The sequence below is a fragment of the Lissotriton helveticus genome, chromosome 4_1 (assembly GCF_964261635.1).
Source record: "Lissotriton helveticus chromosome 4_1, aLisHel1.1, whole genome shotgun sequence".
NCBI lineage: Eukaryota > Metazoa > Chordata > Amphibia > Caudata > Salamandridae > Lissotriton > Lissotriton helveticus.
In genome coordinates this window covers 1,529,248,616-1,529,271,897 of record NC_136063.1, presented here as the reverse complement: position 1 = coordinate 1,529,271,897, position 23,282 = coordinate 1,529,248,616, and the positions used below count along the sequence as shown (strand labels likewise).

Genomic DNA, 23,282 nt, shown 5'->3' with positions numbered 1-23,282 from the left:
CGACACGCCAGTCCATTGTACAACTCGCTGCTCCATTCTAAGATAACTGACTCCACTATATGAGGCACCAAGCAACCACACTGTATAACATTTTACTACACTGTACACCATGCCACTCCGCTCTTCTCTACTCCATTCTATTCCACTTTACAACACTCCGCTCTATGACTATAGACTTTACAACACTCTCCTCGAACTGTACTGTGTGACACTCCACATAATGACAATCCACTTGACAACACTGGACTATTTCAAAAACATTTTTATTTAAAAAAATTACACGCATTGAAATTCAATGACAAAACTAAAGGTTAAAGCTTAGTTATAATTAGGAAAGTGTTTCCCCCCTATACAAACTAACTTAATCTACACAACCTTTAGAAATTTTAAAGTTATAGTTATAACTTTCATTTACAATTTATCCACCACCTTCACATTGTTATAAGTAGCACCACTCCATACACACTCTTTTCAGCTCGCTAACCAGACAACACTAACTATAACTCCCACTTGACCATGCCCTGTGTTCTCATAAATAAATGGCACTCCACTCGACAACGCTGAATTGTATGACACTCTACTGCCACTACTCTCTACAAAACTCTGCTACACTCCATGCCACTCTACTTTATGACACTACACTCCACAACATTCCATTTTATGCAACTTCAGTTGACGACACTCAACTATAGCACTCAACTCTATTGTTCAACACACTACTGCACTGTACACCAAGCCACTTCACTCTATGATACTCTACTCCACTTTAGGATACACAACTCCACTCCACTGTACAGCACTTTATTCCACTGTATGCTACGTCACTCTGCACCACTCTATTCCACTCTGCAATTCTCCACTCTTCAACACTAGACTCTACGACACTCTTCTTCACTGTACTGTATGACACTCCACTTAATGATGCTCCAATGAATGGCACTCCACACTATGATTTGAAATTTTTTTTAATTAAAAAATAAGAGTTATTTATATACAATGACAAAAAACAAAGGTTAAGGATAATTTGTAGTTCGAAGTACTTTTTTTATTCCCTCTATAAAAACCCAACTTTAAAATACAAAAACATAAAAAATTGTAAAGTTATAATCATAACTTCAATTTATAATTCACGCATCACTTTCAAATTATTATAAATCGTGCACCTCCAAGCACAGTCTTGTCACCTCACTTGCCACACTACATTAACTATAACTATAACTCAGACCTTTTCCATGCACTGGTTATATACCCTTGCATACTGCAGAAGGAGCAGAAACTTTCTAGCGGTGCAGAAGAAAAAGTGAGAGCTCCAGGAGAGTCATCTGGCATGGAGGTGGACTATTTTCGTAGAGTGGACTTACCAAAATATAGACTAATAGGATAAGCATGTTGAATGAAAAAATTTAGCCAGTGAAATGGTAAACAGGAAGCACTCTGGAGATTCAGATTAAAGGTAGCATTCAGATAGAAAGTCGTAGTTTGATGAAGAGATTAGGTTGATAATCATTTTGTTTCCTTTTTTGGCAGGCTAAGAACATATTCATAGCTTACTAAATAATTATAAATAGCCAGTATATGTCACCAGTATACACGTTCTGAGGCTGAAATGATTCTCTTAAATTCTCCTATGACTTCTGGAAAGTTTTTCTTTTCCTCGACTTTGAAAACTGCGGTCAATTCATTAAACGGATATTTCAAACATTATTAAGAAAATATTTGGTGAATCAATGCCGACTAAAGGAAAAACACATTTTCAATAATACAAATTAATCACAGGATACAAAATCGATCAAACTTCAAAATCCGGGAACAATGATACTGCCCTCAATGGAACACCATAAATTAATGCAACCAAATAGATCCCAAGAAATAGTTGCAGCAATGAGCAGATGTCTGCAGTAGGTGGCAGTATCATGCCACAAAAGTCTGTTGTCAGTCATTTATAAACCAAAATTCCGTAAATTAGCCTTTTCCTTCCTTTTGACATCAGGGAGCGATATGTCCTAAGTGTATCACAAATAAGCACATCGCAGCCATAGCAAAGTCAGGCAAAACACCAAATAAATTTGTGAGCAAAAATAATAATGACAAAGAACGTTAAAGATGAATAGTACATTTCTAAATGTCCAACAATTCTATAAGATGTAAGACCTCTCTGATCCTAGTCATATGCCAGAAGCGAGTTATAACAAACCCAAGTAACTTGAAACACCAGAGCTGAAGTGCACTGGGACTGTATACATATTATTTTGATGTATCCTAATTCTTACATGTTCCAGGAGTGTCCCTACATACTTGAAGCAACAATATTAATGCATAAAAGAGCTAGACAAATCTCTATTAAGATAACGAAGGTTTTCAGTTTTCCGTTTTTACTTATTTTTTATAGATAAGAAGGGACAAGAAGCCATTTTTTTCATATCTGTATTTCTAGCTATGAAGAAAACGAGTAAATGTTTCTTTTTCTCAGTGCGATCAATCTTGACTGCCAAGTCGGTAGCTTTGCATACTGATTGTTAGGGGAGCTGATTTCATAAGGAAGATTAAATAGCTGTACAAACATTTAACTTGTTTTACAATGTCATTTCTTTCAGAGGAGTATATTTCTATTGCATATGGAGAAACCCGTTAAGCATTCAAGCATGAGTTTATATTTTATTAATAAAATTAATCTGGCAATGTACTTTTTGCAATATATTATTTTACATTGAACACAAAATAAATAAGGATAAGTACAGGTGAAATTAGCAAACATAAATATGAATAAATACAGACAGAGCTATCAAAACAACTACCAGAAAACCAGGAGCCCTGGACAAAACAGAACAATTGCACTGATGAATTTTATGAGAGGTAAGCAGCTCTCGGGAGGAGTGGAAGCTAGACCCAATATAATGTTCAGGACGGTCCTGAAATACTGGAGCCTTTTGAAAACAGCTGATAAGATGAATCTCGTGTATCACAAACCCAAGGTCACAAGATGTGTGCAGGACATCTTGGAAACAGAGCCGTCAGAATGAGGGTGGTGTCAGCAGCTGGGACGTAATGCCCCATGCTCCATGTTTTTCAAGGGCCCGCACTGTCATTGGTAAACCAATATATATAGTGAAAGAACAAGTTTGGCCAATTTTGGGGATACATTCTCGATCCGGCAGGTAACCTCAGCCAACACTAGGTGTCGCCATAAAACCAGAGATGGGCAAACAAAGCATCACATTTGTGACCTTAGCACCACAATAGCTACTAACAAGCCTGACTGAAGATCCTCTCTGACTCCTCATGAGTCCCAGTCTGATCAGCCTGTTACCCAACTGGGGGCTCCATTTTGCTCTCCCGGTGGCGCTCGAGGGCTCATGGGACAATCTTGCAGTACGGCCATTCTTGCTTTAATGCCTCATTCTGAGCGTAGAGTCTTTTCAGCCTCCCTGTAGAGAATGGATCAGCCGGTTTCTTGTAATTTGGTGGGGAGGGGGAACAGGGGTGGTGGTGTTTTACACCTCCGGTCAGAATTGAAAAAATTAATAAAGTTATGTGGGGTGCTCCACCTGGGGTGAGAATCAACTTCCGAGACCTGATCAAAGATGGAGGGCGCCTGACACAGCTCAGCTCAGCTCACAGCTATGCAGCCTGGTGAAAGGGAATATAAACTTCCCACGTGAATCATATTTAGGAATCAGTAACTGTAAAAAACGAATGTTCCTTCATTGCACAGGGCAATACTGCATGCGACTCTGGCATTTACCTTGTAGCCACCAGACGAGGGTCTGTTTGTAGAGCAGAGTGGGGTCCTATGAGGCGACCCTGTTCATTCGGATGTATGATGGTACAACGCAGTATAAAACACCGCAGACCATCACAACGCAGGTTTTACAACGCAAGTCGTTACAACGACTTGCGTTGGAGGGCGCTGGACTTAGGAGTAGTGTAATTTACTATTCCAACTCCAGTCTACATACAATAGGGAAGGTGTTGGATAGTAAATTACACTATTCCTTGTCCTAGAGCGCCCTCCACGACTTGCGTTGTGAAACCCGCGTTGTAATGGCACTGCGGTGTCATTACTGCGTCGTAAAGGTTGTTTCCCGTTCATCCTGGCCCCATTCTGAGTGTGACCTCCTGCAGTCCGGGGCTGCTTTACATTTGTGCCTGGGTTGATTTTAGTTTCAAATTCAGCCCTGGTAAGGGATCCACTATGGTTACTCTCTAGACGTGAATGTGCTTATGTACTAATATGGGACCAGGAGGAGATAAATGCACAGTTTTGCATTTGTAAAACAGTCAGCGCCTGACAGCTTTATATCAGAGACCACTCACACAGAAGGGGGCGCTGGAGCCCCTGCGTCTCCCCTCACCTATCTCCCTCCTGGAAAAAAAATCTGCAATTACGAACTGTACGATAAGTTAAGGATTGCGCATCCCTCTTGCTTCAACCATTCATGTTACCTTGATATTGCACATGTGCCAATACGATTGGGGAAGACTGTTGGTATCACCCGAAAAATTGTTACTGTGATCCAACGAATTGTTAACTGATGGGATGTCTGAGTATGTGTGAGAATGTGGTTGTCTGGTTGGTTTGATAGAATGTGTGTGTGTGACTCATGATGTATATTGATATTGATTTTTGTGACACTGATTTTCATGTCTTTTGTATTGTATTAATTAAATAACAAATAAAAACTAATATTTTTCCTATTTGCTTGTATGTAGTCCATTTGGGAGGACTATTGGTTTGTAGGACCGAGTTTTCCTTACCGGTGACTTACCAGCACCAGATCAAGTTAACTTTGGGCAGGGTGGTGTTTTTCTGCATTGCTAGCAGCTTTTTAGCAGAGAGACAGCAAACTCTTGTGTGAATACTTGGTACCTTTGAGGTTGGTGGGATAACTTCCCTTTAATGAATCTTAATCAAAATCCCAAACTGATTTTAGGAAACATATCAGTGATTGTCTCGGTTTAATAGTTTGTAGACTGGTGTGATCCTGGGCAGTTTACCAGGTTGGGCCAGGCCTACTACAGCGACGGGTCAAGTCAAAAACAACAGAGGGTCCCTGTAGGTTAAATACTAGGGGGCTTATTTATGAGCCCTTGCGTCACTTTTGCCCTGCTGGTGCGTCACTTTTTGTGACGCACCAGCAGGGTAAAAAAATGTGCCATGTTCCGTCATATTTACAAAGTGACGCATCTAGGTAGATGCGTCACTTTGTAAACCCCTGCGCCACATTATACCTGCACCAGGTATAATGTATGCAGGGTGGGCGTTTTGACGCAAGTAAGCCTCGTAGAAATGACGCAGTGAAATCTATGAGATTTCATGGCGTCACTTCTAGGACGCAAATGCGTTATTTTCTTACGCCTGCCTCACAGCAGGCGTAAGACTGACGCAGGCACATTGAAATGGGACTTGCCCATGATGCATCACTGGTGTCGCAAGGAGGGCGCAATGAAAAGTAACGCATCGCTGTTTTCACACAGCGATGCGTCACTTTTCATAAATGAGGCCCTAGGAGAGGAGGCAGGGAAAAACAATCCAAGGAACATAGAAGGAACCTCTCCTAGAAACTTATATAACAATAGGTAGTATATCCATAAATTATTATAAGACATCATTGTCCCACACCGAAACAATTTATAGGCAAAACATTTATTTTTTCAATTCCATCAAAAGACACAAATTCATAGAAAACATTTATTTGTATATTTATATACAATACAGTTAATCAAATAAACATAGCACATAACCCCCAATCAAACTCACACATTCAAACATCCTCTCAACCAATCACCACATAATATACTACAAGGCAAAAAGACAGTTACATAATCACAAAACCAGAAAGGCCTAACACAGAAAATACAAACAAAAAACAACAAAGCGCCGACGCGCGTTTCGGAAAAGGACAATAGATCCAGAAGTTCCTTTGTCAGGGCGCAAGGAAAGCCACAGTTTATAAGTAAATTCTTCACAGATCAGAATGACTTGGATACTTTCAACACTTAATTTCTTTAGAACCACACTTTCAGGGGTTAAGTTTTGATGAAGATGATGCGAAATGTAAAATACAAGGTCTGCAGAGACAATGAAGGTAAACATTAGACAATCAATTTTCAATAACATCAAGCTTCGCTGCTGGAGAAACCACCACCAAGTCCAAATCGTGCTCCTTGAGTTAACCAGTGCATAGAACATTTAGAATGCACGAAAAAGGTGAGTGCAAATAAAAGAAAAAATATATATGACATAGATAAAATGAAGAAAGAAAGATTGAGTCTAAAGTAAACCTTTGAGGCCCAGAATACACCCAAGGAGAGACAATAATAGGGAAAAAGCTGAACCAACACCCGATTCCAACAAAGCAATTCCATGACCTACCCAAGTCCTAATGGTAAGTCACTTCAATACGAGGATAGCCAATCAGTCTGCGGGTTCCAGGGTACAAATCTGGTACAAGCAATCCATAATTAGAAAGTATATACAGGCTCACAAGGGAACAAATATACCCTAACGTCCAGAGCTCTAGTCCTTAGACCTATAGCATAGATAACTCACTTTTCAAGCGACCGTTTATAGTATAATTGTAGTGCAGGAACGGGGGCAGAAAGTCTCAGAATTAAGGAGATCGGCCAGAAGTAGGGAGCTGGAAAAAACAGGAAACAATAAGAAATGAAAAAGGAGAATAACTGGGATAAAAAAAGAACCTAATTCCTATAAGGCGAGTACACTCGAGACAGCAGGAAGAGGAGAAAAGATACCTACCCAGATAGACCCAGGATTCTCGGGAGAGCCTGTTGTGGGCTAACAGGGATAGCGGGCCCACAGCTCACGTTTCACCCACGGGTGGACCTGGTCCTCGGCAATGGGACACACACTTAATTAAGGCTGTCGGGTACGGAGGCCGCAAAGGAACAGAACTACAGCGGCGGTGCAGCACACGTCAGGAGGTTATACCTAAGCAGCAGACAGGCTACTTTAACAGGGAGGCAGAAATAGGTCTGCTGAAGCAGAGAACGAGCAATTGCATTCAACTGCCTGTTAAAGATGTACTGGGGGCAACAACGTGAAAGTTCAAGGGCACACTGATTACCGGCTTCATTACGAGTACCTTTATCCCTTCCCTCCCGGAGTTACCAGGACCATCTGTAGCTCTAATTCCACAGGAGGGAAATGACAAGGATTATTACAAGACATTAGTAATGGGGGCCTACGTAGTATGATAAAATAGTCTTGAGTCCCTTCTTGAAGTCGGTGAGCGAAGGGGAGGTTTGGAGGTGGAGTGGGAGGTTGTTCCAGGACTTGGCGACCAGGTAAGAGAAAGAACGACCTCTACTGGGGCTCTGCCAGATGCAGGGGAAGTGTGCAAGGGCGAGGGAGGAAGATCAGAGGTGCCTAATCAGCTGGTGGTAGGTCAGGTGGTGGTTGGTGCAGGAAGGTCCAGCGTTGTTGATTCAGCAGTTTGAACTGGCACCTCTTCAGGACGGGAAGAACATGGAGGCTTCGGAGTTAGGCGGTGATGCTGGTCCGTTTGGGGAGGCTAAGGCATCCGGTTTGACCTATAGACGAGGAGATGGGTGGTGGTTCCAGCATAGTGTGCATTTGCATAGCCCAGTCGGCTGGTGATGAGGGCTTGAGTCGCTGTTTTCCTGTTGCTGGCGGGGATCCACCTGAAATTCTTACAAAGTAAGCAGAGGGTGTGGATGCAGGAGAAGGCTACTGAGTTGACCTGGTGCTTTATGGAGAGGTTTCTGTTCAGGATGATGCCGAGGTTGTGGGCATAGTTAGTGGGAGTAGGTGTGGGTCCGAGTGAGGTGGGCCACCATGTGTCGTCCCATGGGCAGTGTGTTCTTTCTGAAGATGTGCACTTCCGTCTTGTCCATGTTCAGCTTCAGGCAGTTGGATCTCATCCATTCAGCGACGTTGGTCATGACGTTCTGGAAGTTGAGTCTGGTGGTGGCAGTGTCTTTTGTGAGAGAGGATGAGCTGGGTGTCGTCAGTATATGAGATGATGTTGAGTCTGTAGATGTAGGTGAAATCGGTCAACGGAGTCATATAGGCATTGATGAGGGTGGGGCTGAGGGAGGATCCTTGTGGGACTCCGCAGATGATTCTCTTGGATTTGGATGTGACGGGGCGGTAGGCGTATTTTCTGTGTGCATCCTGTGAGGAAGGAGGTGATCCACTTGAGGGCGTTTCCTCTGATGCCGATGTGACGGAGTCTGGTGATGAGGGTGTGGTGGGACCTGGTGTTGAAGGCCGCTGAGAGGTCAAGGAGTATCAGGGCTGTTGTCTCGTCACAGCCGAGAACTGCTCTGATGCCGTCAGTTGCGAATATCAAGGCAGTCTCGATGCTTTGGTTGGAGCAGAAGCCAGACTCGGTGGCATTAAGTAGGTGGTTTCCTTCCAGGTGATCTGTGAGCCGGTGATTGATGGCTTTCTCAAAGACCTTGGCCCAGAAGGGCACCATCCAGATGGTGTGGTACTTCTTAAGCTCGCTGGGATCACCGGAGGGATTCTTGAGCATTCCACATGGTCCAACATAAGCCCTCTCCTGCCCTGACCTGCCTCTGTGAACATCAGACCTCACATTATCCAACCAGTCCTAGCCACATTCAGTTTTTCTGTCTGTTAAATTCAAGCACAAACTACCAGGAACTTATATGAAAATGTGCATTTCTTTAAACCAGATCAATGAGCCATGAAAGGAGAAGCAAAACCAATTCATGTCAGAGTAAAGCATGCCTAGGCAAGCCTCTTTGCCTGGTAATATAAGTGACTAAAGCATACATAGGTAGGTTCCAGTCCACACTGATCATCTTGAAAACTAGAACATAGTGTGATGTACATTGGAAATGTAAGTTAGCACATTCAAACAGTGAGATCGGAGCTGGCTGTGACTAACTAATGGCATTTGCCGGGACCTAGAGGTCTCAAGTTTGAATACCAGTAAGACGGTATGCGACGTTTACAACAAAACTATTACAACGCCGTTCCATTACGACGCGGTCATAACAACGAAAGTTGTTACAACGAATTGCGCTGGGGGGCGCTCAAGGATAGTAAATCATTTAATTTACTATCCCAACACCTTCCCTACTATCCACGGGGACTGGTGTTGGAATAGTAAATTAAATTTTTTTAATTTGCGCCCCCCAACGCAAGTCGTTATAACGACTTGCGTTGTTACAACCGCGTTGTAATGGAACGCGTTGTAAAAGTGTGCATCGTAATGACGTACATCCCAGTAAGACAATTACAGTCTTTCATTTTACGAAGTCAGTAAATTGAGTACCACTGAACTGGGTCACAGTTGCACCTGTTATGTAGAGCACATCAAAACTGTGGTAAGCAGTGATATTCAAAAATAATATTATAGCGGGGGGGGGGGAGGCTATGAATATCCATTTGTATTTGTAGAGGGAGACATGCAAATGGGTGTTTGTTGGTAAACTGCAGACTCTGCTGTTTCCTGATGAATGATAGAGCCATGGACGATAAAATAAAAACCCTCCTCAGAGCATCCACTTCAGGCATGACGTTCATGCACAGTAAAGAAAGATGTTGTAGGGAGCTCTGTGTGCACATTGTTAACAACCAATGAGCCTTAAACATACCTAGGACCCTTAAATGTACTCTGCTCAACAAGGTTACCAGATAGCTGTTTTCTCCTTCCACAAATCGCTACAATTGTCAGAATGCAAAGTATCAGGACTACAGCTCCCATAATGCTATTTTTTGATACATGAGAGCCATGGCCTGAAACATGACGTCTCTGGTGATATGGCGTTATCTGATAGATTTAGTCATTTAGAGGTATAGGTGGCTTTCTCACTGCCGTGTGTGTGGCATGTGCATTTTATAGGACATTTTCTAATGCTAGTAACGTACTAAAAATGTTTATTTATATACATACGTGCTGAGGTCTCCGCCTCTGCCTTTCCTATCTTTTGTGTGTGGAGATTTTGGTCAGGACCGTGAAAATCTCCACACACATAAGTGTATGTTTTAGTAGTAATTGCGGAAGGAAATGCAGGAGTAGCTGAAAAATGGGGAATAAGATGTTAAGGGAAGGTTACAGAAGGGTTTAGGCTGGGGCATGTACTCCACCACATAAGAGCACGCCCCTTCCTGTTCTCAAATTGCCCTTCTATAGTTAATGCAGCCACAAAGAACCCACAACAGTTGTAAACGTACTCCAGCCCAAAGCCATGGCCACTCACATGTACTTCAGCAACCAACTATAGAAAATAATGGAGGTCCGAACTTAAAATAAAACCCCATAGGACCGGATGTTAAAATAATTACATTATTTAAAACATTTATAATATAATTACTTTTTATATAAAGTAAAAACCATTTCCTTAAAATAGAACATAATTTTAATTTTTTATTTTTTTAAAACCTTTATTGAAAGACACGTATAAGTACAAGCGCTGGCCTACAACCACAGGGGCCGGCCGCAAAGTCAGGAGAATCAAAATAACAAAGCAATGTATACGATAGGGTAAATACAGGATGGATGCAAATAAAGTCGTTACATCGCCAGCGCCAGGATAAAAGAGGTTTCATTTTACATTATATAAAGGAGGCAGCAACCATATCTACCAGCGCGTCATGCAACATATACAGAAAAGAAGGGGGGGGCGGGAGGGAAATAGCCCCCCACGCAAGCAGACGACCACAGTAGGGCAAAGCCCAAAGACCTCACACGCCCATACCAGGTGCAGAATAGAGGAAGAATACCAGCAAACAAATAAAGTGGACGCCACACGTACAGCCCACCCGCCCCGAAAAAGGAGAAAGTGCAGACGCTAGCGAAACAGAGGAGTAAACACCAAGGGACATAGCCCACCCCCTGGAAAAGGCAAAAAAGGGACCATAGAATAAAACAAACTAAAATAACAAACACCCCCCCCCACCCTACATCACTGTAATGGCTACGGCCTACCCCACTAAACAGCGTGCCTGTCGCCCAGAGTCACCCGAAATATAGAAAAAGAGAAAGGGAATTATAACAAAGAAAGAGAGGGGAATAAGAAAAGGAAGGAGAGGAAAAGGAAGAAAGAGAGAGGAGAGGAGCCAGCGACCGAGACATAAAACACTACCCCCCCGCAACAATAATTCACTAATCGAGGTCGAAAAGGAGAGTCAAGAAAAGCCTACACCAGGATGTAAACAGGAACCATCCAGAATAACGAGGCCCGGAGATGCCATGTAAAAAGGGTCCCACAGACATGCGGGCACGATCACCCCTGTCCACTTTTATGAAGAGTCGAGCCTCCCAACCCCGCCACAGCCAAAAAACAGCAGAACACAGTGGGTCCATACCAGTCAGGAAAAGCCGGTGGGATCTCCGCAAAACAACGTCCCGGCAAACTAGAAGCAACCAGGAGAACTCGGCAACAGTCAGAATGCAAAAGTTCCTCAAAGATCCACGTGGTCAAGCACAGTATCTGGGCCGTCCAGCACGAAGCAAGGAAAACAGGATGTGGAAAGCACTGCAGCATCGGTACCGGGTCCGCTAGATCCCATAGAATCGAGCACCCAGCCGGAGATCCCAGCACAGCCGCCGGCGAAGTTTCAGGCAGTACAATTCGGGGAGACGACACTTCGTCACAAAATGGCGGAGCCACCATGGCAGCTATCCGCAACTCCAAGGCTCGACATTTCAAGGACAGGTCGATCCGCAGAGCAGACAGGGCAAACCAGATAGCACTCCGAGTAGGGGCCGCCCAAACCAAACGAGGGCTGGAGAAAGCAAATGCGGCAACCTCCCTGTCTCCAGGAGAAAGACACCCCGAGGGGCCATCCGCCATCTTAAGTACAGCACCCTCCGCCATCGCCGCAGGTTCTTCCAAGTCCATCAGGAGCACCGGCGGCCCCAGGGCTCACCGCCAAACCGCGGCGGATGGCGCTCGGCGGAGAAAGGAGAGTCACCAGAAGAACGGGCGTGCTCCCCACAGCACTCGGGGGGAGCCCAGCACCGGATCCCAGGCGGGACCAACAACAGGAGTGGGTTTCTCACTTGAGGGGTGCCGGACAGCGCGGCTTCTCTTCTTCGGGCCGGTAGGCGAACGGACATGCGGGGTGGCCCACCAGCGGGGGCGGGTCTGCCCCGGGGGTCCCGGCCCGTGGCTCTCAGGCTCCCACCATCGGGTCTCTCCACCGGTTCCGGACCGCCGGCACTCCGATCATCTCCGGGCAGGCACAGCACTCGAGGCCCCGGCGTCAGGGCCGGGAAGGCCAACAAAGTGACCAGGGCAGAACGCCGGAATCACTGCACGCCAGAGCCCCGGAAAAGGATGGTAAGTGACGGCTCTTCCTCAGTGACCAAATTCGGAATACCCCGAGCAGGATAAAATACAGGATAGGTGGCGGGGAGGAAGAGATCACGGAGCGAGGCGGTTATGCGACCGTTCCGATCGCCATCTTGGCTCCTCCCATGAGAACATAATTATTAATACATTTTTAAGCAAGAAAAAGTTCAAGACACACCTCTTTAAGGAAAGCACAATCATAAAGCAGAAAAAAATCCACGTCCCCTATCAAAACCCAGTCACCCCTGCAATCACCTGTTTACCCTATCTTTGCATTTGACCCTGAATAGCGGTCCGCTACCTGTTGTCACTTTGCAAATGCTACATACATAATTGTCTTTCTGCACTTGCAAAATAACTTAAACTGTGAAAACTGAAATGAAAAGACAAGACAGAGATGTGGCAGTAAAATGAATGGATACGTGGATATATTCTACTTAGTTTTGTCCAGTCCCGCAGTTGGTAAAAATTAGGAACAGCAGCCATGCTTTAAACAGCTGTCAACAACCAGCGTGAGAAAACTCTGTCGGAAATTATTGAATTAAGTAACTTCCTCTTTCAAAGGCAGACTGGGAGATTTTAGTAGTGAACAGTCGCATAAAATGGTGGAGTAAAGCAGCATTGTGGTTTGGCAAATCTGTAACCTGAATCAGGGATCCTTTTCGTCGTTTAACAGTGTTTTTTGTCCCAAAGCAGAAGTTAATGAAGGCCACTGCGGCATACTTACGCGCTCTTGGCCAGCAGTGTCCCAGATGAGAAACTTGTGAAGTTCATTACCACAAGGCACCGTTTTCGTCATAAAGGATGCGCTGAAATTGTGAAACAATATTCAATGATTAATCATATTTTTATGGGTTTGAAAAAATTGCAATTTCAAAACTACCATCTGCAAGTACTTTCAAATTCCCCTGAAAGACTGGGTGATAACGTTTTACCTAGCTCTGTAAAATGAGGTAAGGTACAAATTAAACGGGTGCAATTCACACTAGAAATGACGCATGTTTTAGGTGTACAAACATGCATAGTTTACAATGGATTGCCAATTACAATGAATATCTATGTAACTCATGTGTAATGGTTGTATGGTTAATTATGCACAGGTGTAAAGAATGCAAAAAACAACAAAGTGATGGAAAGGATTCTAGTCCATTGTTTGTCACCCACTGTGCCACATTAGGCAGAGACCAGCCATAAGTGCAACAGGTATGTCCAGACTGGGTCCCCTGTTCACTGTGCCGTAGGATGTAAGACACACCGCACTGACGAGGTCAAAACACACTGAAACCAGTTTGGGGTTGCTTCTGTTCCAGTTAGAGGAAAGTGTCCTGGCAGTGAGTGGTAGACTGTTCCTATTGGAACAGGACCAAGACTGATTAGTATATAGCTGGTTCTTGTCCAAGGGGGGCAAAAAAACGATGCACTTGAATGTGGCCTTAGCTATTTACCAGTGACTGAAAATGTCAATAATTCAATTGGTCACTTATTTTTTATGTTTCTCTATGAATTGCCCTAGATGGGAAGGATTTGCCCTGCCCTGGCCCCTGTAATCACTGTATACATGGCTCGAGATGCACCTCACTGACAAGGTCCAATCAGGATGAAACCCGTCTGAGGTTGCCTGCATTTCTGTTCAAAGGGGAGTGACCACAACGTTTAGGCTGGAATGGCCTTACTGGGGCAGAAGCAAGGCTGACTTATAAATGTCTGGCTTCTGTCTGACGTCGCAAAACGGTCAAGAAAATGATCAACTAAAATGCAACCCAAGGATTTAGCAAGTGGCAGATTAATTCACTCCACCCATCACGTTTTGGTTATTCTCTGTGTACATGAATGACATTACTAAACAATTGTGAATTAGTCTAGGTCCATTTCCCTAAACATGCACAAGTAATGTATGCAATCAACACAAAATGTTCCAATTCCACTTTTATGTTGCCTTTATACTTTCCCAAACAATTGTTTCTGTATTATGTGAGACGCCAAAAACAATGGATGAACTTCAAGGAGCACAATATTATGAATGTACGTTTCATACGACATTTGAAGGACACTGGCCATCTCTCGCCAGGACTGATGCATCTCATTGGCTCCCACCCGACAAGAGGTCCGAATTCAGGGTCTCATCCCTTGTGCACACAACCTTGATGGCCATGCACCCGATTACCTCGCTAAACTGTTGACATCATGCCAGATGGCCTGATGTCTTACATAAATAACACAATATTTATATCTGGGCAAGATACAAACTTTTCAGAGCACAGAACGTGTATGCAGGACTCCTCCCCCCTTCCTGTACCGGTCTGTAGACTGCTGTGTATTGAAGACGATACTGTAAGGTTTAGAAAGACTTCTGACAGGCATGCGGACTGTGCCAGAGGTTACTGCTATAGTTCCAGTGCCAACTACTATTTTTCATGATTCTGTCTAAATGTACCCATTTACCTGTATCCACCTATAATCCTTCCTTTCCCAGAAAGCAATTGGCAGCGTCAGCTCTATATAACTGCCTCCAGGTCCAGTTGATTGTAGAAATGCATTGTTCTTTGACTGCCTCTTCGAACTTGCATGGATAGTAGGTCTCGGTTGCTGGGGTGGGTAGTGTGCTGAGTCGCATGTCCCTTGCTAGGACACAAGATCACTTTATTTCTACAGGTGAAGTATCCAGAGAAGAGCCAGCTTGAGAGCTGCAATATCCAGAGAAGAGGCCGGCTTGCCAGCCACTGAAACACGTGTATTAGTAGGTAGCTTGAGGTCTGTTTCCATAGTGTCTGATAAGACTTACTCAGATTCCCTTTGATGTGGGCATCAGAAATCAACATTGTCACCCATGCTACGTCAGACCACCGTATTTCTCCTTTTCAAGCATCACTCTTATTTGCTCTTACAGTTGCTATTAGATTGTTGCATAGAACAGAACAGATCACTGACATAATATAGAATGACAAAATATAGACTTACCAAAATATAGTCACCAAAATATAGAATGACAAAATATCGAATTCCTATCTACAAACAGGTAAGTACAAAAATATCGAATCCAAAATATAGTCTGTAAAAAATATAGTCAGTCAAAATATCGATTTTTTTAAAATGTCTTAAAAGTAATTTAAAATTAATGAAATAATAAATATAATTAACTAAAACATACTTACAAATACTCAAATAACCTTAAAATTAAGATATAATTAATTTACGTTATTAATAAAAAATGTACAATATTTTACCGTAGGATAGCAGGAGGGTAACATTTAATATTACCACTCCAGTGAGTGCAACAGTAGGGAAAGCGTTGGATAGCGTAGGGGTAAAAATTACTATTCCCACTCCAGTGAGTGCATCAGTAGGGAAAGCGTTGGAAAGCGTAAGGGTAAAAATTACTATTCCCACTCCAGAGAGTGCAACAGTAGGGAAAGCGTTGGATAGCGGGAGGGTAAAAAATACTATTCCCACTCCAGTGAGTGCAACAGTAGGGAAAGTGTTGGATAGCGTAGGGGTAAAAAATACTATTCCCACTCCAGAGAGTGCAACAGTAGGGAAAGCGTTGGATAGCATAAGGGTAAAAATTACTATTCCCACTCCAGAGAGTGCAACAGTAGGGAAAGCGTTGGATAGCGGGAGGGTAAAAATTACTATTCCAACTCCAGAGCATGCAACAGTAGGGAAAGCGTTGGATAGCGTAGGGGTAAAAATTACTATTTCCACTCCAGAGAGTGCAACAGTAGGGAAAGCGTTGGATAGCGTAGGGGTAAAAAATACTATTCCCACTCCAGAGAGTGCAACAGTAGGGAAAGCGTTGGATAGCGGGAGGGTGAAAATTACTATTCCCACTCCAGTGAGTTTAACAGTAGGGAAAGTAATGATTTAATATATTATTAAAAATAAATTAAATATCAATACCAATAAAACATTAATTAATATTAATAACCAATTTAATATTATGTAATAATTAATTAGAAATACAACTACATATTAGTTATTAAAAATTAATAACCTGTTCATAATTAAACAACTAATTAATTTTCAATAACAAAAACGAATAATAAAAATTAATACCAATTAAAATTAACAGTAAATTAATTATCAATACACAAAAAGTATTTTTACTATGTAATTAATTACAATTACATTACTTCCCACCCTATTCCCCTATACACCCACATCCCACTACAGAAAATACATTAATACAATTATCATAATTATCAAATATTTAATTAATACAAAATAATTACCAATTAATAAAAATTAATTGCCAATTAATAGAAATTAATTACCAATTAATTAATTAACAATACATTAAAAATCAATACCAATAAATGAAAACAATTATTTACTTAATTACAATTAAATTACTTCCCACCCTATTCCCCTATAAACCCACAACCCGCTACAGAAAATAAATTTAGAAAATTAACATAATTAACAATTAATCAATTAATACAAATTAATTGGCAATTAAAAAAAATTAATTACCAATTAAAAAATAACAATAAATTCAAAATGAATACCAATAAATAAATAAAAATATTCAATTAATTACAATTAAATTACTTCCCACCTTATTCCCCTATAAACCCACAACCCGCTACAGAACTAAAAAGCAAAATGTAATTAAAAATGAATAATAATTGCTTAAAATGAATATTTATTTTAATATAATTAAATTACTTCCCACCCTATTCCCCTATGAACCCACAACCCGCTACAGAATTAAATTACGCAAAAATTAAATAACATAAAATTCTTTACTTAAAATACATTAAACATACATTACAAAAATTAATATACACTTTTCACACATATACTAACATACAAAACACTTTAAAAAAATTGATATTATTAAAAAATCGATATATTTAATGCCTATATTGTATACTTCGATATTTTGACTTCTATATTTTGAAAATCGATATTACTTACCTTAAAATCGATATTTTTAACCACCATATTGTGTCCATTCGATATTTTGTCCATTCTATATTTTTACTTCGATATTATGTCCATTCTATATTTTGGAATCTATATTATGACTGTTTACCGAACAGAATATCACTGCACCTACGGTAATGCAGTCCACACTTTTCAAATTGTTTTGAAATACATTAGTGGTCCTGGATTCACCAAAAGCTCAGGTGCTTGTACCCTGGTGGGCTCATCTGGAGTTCAGGGTGTTGGGATGTAAAGGTAATCTGAGTATGTTATATTTTACTTTGTGTCACATTGAGCTTCACTGAAAGGTGGTTCATCGTCAATGGCTTGAGGATGGGTCTATGGTGGTAAGGGAAACAGCCACTACAACGCGGCCGTTTCCAAGCATAACCGTAACCACGCATGCATCACAACGCATGCCTGGTTACCACGAATAGTCTTTACCACGCATACCTTTACTACGAGATACGTAGGGCATGTGTGTTAAAGACTAAAATCAATAAAGGGGGTTTAGGGGATCCCCCCCCAAAAAAAAATTGAGAACAAGCATTTGCAATGCAATAGGTCTCGTAGTATCTAAGTTAGAGCTTTTGGTATTGCTTTTGGTATTGCACGGCATTGTTTTCTTTCATACTATATTTTGTCAATGATCCCTCTCGTAGAGGAGGATGTTCATCCACAGGAGCAAAGATGAAGGTCCCACACACTTCCAGACAACAACGACCCAAGCGAGAAGAGATAACTCGCTCAAAGTCAGCTGCTACCAAAAAGTGTGGGGGGAATTTTCCCAGGGAGTATACCACTCTCCCCCAGCAAGGAAGATGTAGCTGCAGTCTCGATGACAGGAGGTGGCTGGATATAAATGTACAACAATACTAACCTCACCAGTAATTTACAGGACTGATACATAAGTGTTCAACATAACATTCCACTTACTTTAGCAGGTGAGCGTCAGGGCTTTAAGGTAGCAGTCAAGTTGAGAACTAGGAGGTAGAGAAGGGAACCTGGGTGACTACTAGCAAGGATACCTCCAAGGCAGAAGGTACACAATTCTAGTCTTGCTCTTAAACTGAAGACAGAGTAAGACTGGGCCACAAGAGCAGCTGATGACAAGCTTGTATCACTTATAGAGTTAAAGACAAAGTGACATAGAAAGTACCATTTGCAGCTCATAAACTTAAGGCAGAGCGGAGTGAGAAACAAATAACACACAACACAAACAATACCCACAATATACACACCTTGTCCAACTCGTAAACTTAGGACGGAGCGGAGCAGTTGTACATATAACAATACAATACAAGAGAGATATGTACCAGTGTTCTACTTGTAAACTTAAGATGGAGTGGAGCGCATAAACAAACACATACAGAATCCCTACGATCACTCTGCAATAGACAACAGAAATGACTGGCGAGTTATACAAGGCTGATACACTAACAGCAACGGGGAGTGAAGGACCGCCAGGGAAAGAAGGCGGAAGGGAGAGAGAGAGGCACTGAGGTGTAGGGAAAGGAGCAAGATTTCAGAAAAGAGCGGGAGGTAGAAGAATGGGCAGGACATGGGCAAGGAAAAGGAATACCGGGACTCAAATAGCAAATATCACAGGATCAGGAAAGGGGCAAAACGGGAATGTTACGGGATAGTTAGGGAGCAGTATGCTGAGTAGAGGGGGCGTGGTCACTAACCAAACAGTAAGAAAATGATACTTATAGAGATGAAGCATTGACAAATGCTAATAGCAAGTACCATTAGAAAATGTAGCATAATGCAGCAATTAGTATTTATTAAATTAAATATGTAGTTTTTGCTTGTATAGTGTCTCTTTACAGCAAACTTAAAAAACACAAGTACATACATACATTTATGATAAGCTTGTCTTATTTTTCTGCGCTAAATATTTGCGTCTTTATACTCAAATACAAGAGCCAATAACTAGATTAAAAAAAATTTAAGTCTAAGCTGCATAATAAATTGCTTGTATATTTATTGTGTGAACATATGCTGGCAAACGTCTGTTAACATCACTAGATAATTGTACCAATATAGTAAGCAATATGTTGCTTTATGTTGTAAATATAAAGAAACATAAATGTGTAGCATTAGACAATATTAATGCTTTTAGATGTCTTGTATATAATATAAAATAAAATAAGCAGTGAATGTTAACATATAAGTATTTATATGCTGTACCATCTTAAAGATTATTTGACAAATTGCAAAACATTTTAAAAATGAGGCCTTTTGTATTCAAACATGATTGTATTTTTTTGGTGCAGTAAAAAGTAAATATTATTAATAATGCAAATACATGCTTTTTTGTGGCACAAGTTCATTTAAAAACCATATTATATTGTAACATTTAGTAATGCAAATTAATCTTTTTACGACAAAGGCTTATTGCAGTATAATTAATAAGTATATATTAGCCCAAGTAAAACTGTTATCTGTGGCGAATGCGTCAATTAAAATGGCGGCTACTATGTCCTGTAACCGCGTTTTGAAGCAATGCGGTCTAGTCTGTTTTTTCTTGCTTGTGTTGTTTTAATGGGCGTATGCAACAACCAATGAAATTGCAACGTTTCGTTGCGTAGCGTAACAACGCATGCGCATTAACTAATCAGATTGTAACTGCGTAGTGTGAAGAAGTGTCGACTTAGCTGTGCGTCTAATCGGTAAGTTTGTTTTTGTGAGATTAGTTTTAATTTGTTAATATGTATGTAATTGTGTTTTGTTTATGCAATAATCGCCATGTTTTTGTTGACGTGGATGGATTTTATCGAAGTTGTGTAGTACGGCAGAACATTTTTTGATTGTTACGTAGCGCATAATGCGTGCACATTAAATATTTAGATTGTAAGTGCGTACATTGAAGGAGTGTCGATTTAGCTGTGCGTGTAATCGGTAAGTTTTTTTGGATATTGGTATTCATTTAGTAATTTATATGTAATTATGTATTGTTTATAGAATAATTGCTATATTTATGTTGACGCGGGTGAATTTTATTACGAAGTTGTGTAGTACGGCAGAAAATGTATTGATTAAAAGTACTGATTGTGCACGTAGTGTTATGTACAATGTATGCAAAACATAATAATTAATGTTTGTGACTGCGTGTGCTTGTTTTTGTAAAGTACGTTTTACATTGTTATTAAAGTTGTATAGTAGGCGTTGTATAGGATGTGCACAGTAAGTATAAATAAAAGCTTGCAAATTTACATACGTTAGTATACAGCCAATGTGTGTAGCACGTACATTAAAGATAGTACTAATTTTGCACGTACCGTTATGTACAATGTGTGCAATACATTTTAATTAATGCTTGTGACTGCGCGTGCCTGTTTCTTGTTAGGTATTATTTATATTGTTAGTACATTTGTATAGTATGACTTGTATAGTATGTAGACAATAGGTATAAATAAATGCTTGTAATTTTGCGTGCGCCATTATACAGATTTGTGTGTGTAGCACGTAGCTTAATGCTTGTAATTGTATGCGCGCTTAATGTAGGATATGTGTGTCTCGTAGGAATATATACTTGTTACTTTGTACTACCTTTGTTTGAGAAATTATATATAAAGTTGTGTCGGTTATGTACAAGATGTATTAATAAAAACTTAAAATTTGGCGGGCGTCATTATGTGGCATGTGTAAGTACCTTGTGCATTATAAGTTGTATAGTGGCTATATATAAGGCGTAATAAATAATCCTCTGTATGTAGGTACACATGTCATTATGTGGCATGTGTGTAGGACTTTTTTAACTAAATCGTGTAGTATTTATGTATATAAGTAATTAATTAATGTCTGCGCGTATGCAACACGTACTTTAATCTCTGCAACTTTGCACGTTATTATGTGGCATGTATGTGGCATGTATGTAAATGCTTGCAATTTTGCGCTGTGCATTAAGTAGCATGTGTACAGCATAAACGCTTGCGAGTGAACAGATTTGTATAAGTAAAGCAGTTTTAATGCTTATCTCTTGGCGCGTACTTGGTGTAATGTTAGAGAAGTTGTACTAGATCTGTATATATGTGATACGAACAAATTAATACTTGCAAATTGTCAAATTAATTAATATTGCTGAGTTTGCGCGCGTCATTACGTCAAAAGTATGCAGCCTGTATTACAATGTTTTCAAGTTTACGCGCTATTAAGTGGGATGTATGCAGCATGTATTTAAATGCTTGCAATTTTGCGCAGCTCATAATGTAGTATATGTACAGCATGTACTAATTAATACTTATTAATGTGTGATACCTTTATGTAATAAGTTGTGTAACTGCTATGTATAAGCCTTATATATAAATACTTCCAATTTGCGCGCGTATTCATGCAGCATGTGTACAATACGTTCTAATAAACGCTTGTGACTGTGCACGTGCTTGTATAAGGTAAGCACTTTTAATGTTTAACATTTAGCGCGTACTTGCTGTCTGTTAAAAATTTATTAGAATTTTGGAGAAGTTGTACTATATATATACGATATATATAGCATAGACAGCGTGACTTTATAATACATGCAGTGTAAAATGCTACTGGCGCCATGGTATGTTTATTTTAGTTAGGGAGTATGCAGCACGCTTTTAAAAACATCTCGATGTGAAAGTGCCTTTAAACAATGCGCTCTTCTAACAGGTGGCGTCATGCTAATTCTGTGTATTATTATAGTTTAATTTTACTCTTTTTAAAAGTTACACTTAGCAGCTCGTGTTTTAATGTGTAAAACTTATGGCGTGGCAATTACAAATTTAATGTTTAATGTTAAGTTTTAAAATGTACGTAGCGTATTTCACGCTCACAGGCTCAGATTTTGTTTAATAATTAACAGTTTTCTGCCTAAGCTAATACTGTGCAAATATAGGGTGCAGCAAAGTCGCGCATTTTGACACACTTCCAGTTGAATTACCTTGAGGAAGTGCACGTCTCTGCTATTAACTTTCGTGTATAAATAATTACACGCTGCACCAAAAAAAGCAAGGCTAAAAATAAAATAAAAACGATGCAAAAAAGCGAGGTCGAAAATTAAAATGATGTTATTATGAAAGAACGTAAACATACAGCATTTAAATGCTGATTCAATTAACTATTTTAGTTATTTGGGCGTGTTGGCACGGTGCCCACTACTACCTCTGTCTGTTTTTACAGTTGTCAGATACGGTATACCCAAAAAAGCTACGGTAAAAGAGCTAAGCCGTAAATGTCACAAGTTTTGGTTCTCCCCAAAAAGTAGAGTGTTAATTTGGGAAGAGTTTCCTTTTTACAAATGATATGTGCGCTTTCACTATGAAGGAACGCAAACAACAAATTAAACATTGAGTCATAAAAACAGAAGCATGTACATGCCATTAACAATTATTATTTATCCACGCTGCTCACTCCTACTACAGATTTGCCTTTATTTGCAATCGCCTAACACGCTGGCTCAACCACAAAAAAAGATTTCGACACGCGGCGCCATGCAAACAAAAGCTTCACTTCTCACAGTCGGCAGTTAACACTTCACAGTTTCCTGAGACTCGTACTTAATTTACAGCTATTAGCGACCTCTAGTTCTGGCCTTTGTCTAACCGACATGATAAAGACCAGCCATCCCAAAAAATCTTCATTATTCACTGTACGAAAAAAGGCAAAAAAGCGAGGCAGAAAATAAAAAAACGATATTATTATCACAGCACGTAAACATACAGCATTTAAAGGCTGCTTCAATCTGCAATCGCCTGCCACGATTAACAAAAAAAAATCATGTAACTAACTGAACCTAAACTGAAAGTAAAATGAACACACTCTTTGACGCTCACAATTTAATGTCTCTCGTTCTATGATGATTAATGAAGCGCAAGTGAAAGCCTCATAAGGAACTGAAAGTAAACTGGAAAAAAAAAAAACACTCTTCGACGCACACAGTTTAATGTATCAAATCTGGAATGCTTGACGAAGCTCGCGTTCTTGTGCGCGTGGCCCGCTGAAATCGCCTCCTTCAACAGGCAATGCGCGCGGCCAGGTACTGTCTCCTGGGAAGCACACCCTGTGACAAAAGA

The 23,282-nt window shown here is 40.7% G+C and overlaps 1 protein-coding gene across 1 annotated transcript in view; it reads right to left on the bottom strand.

The window, feature by feature from the left end:
- RAB31 (RAB31, member RAS oncogene family) overlaps positions 1-23,282 on the bottom strand; it is a 331,933-nt gene that overhangs the window by 133,948 nt on the left and 174,703 nt on the right. The window contains exon 3 of the mRNA XM_078688146.1: positions 13,040-13,121. Within this exon, the coding sequence (XP_078544272.1) occupies positions 13,040-13,121 (82 nt within the window). The remainder of the gene's footprint in view (positions 1-13,039; positions 13,122-23,282) is intronic.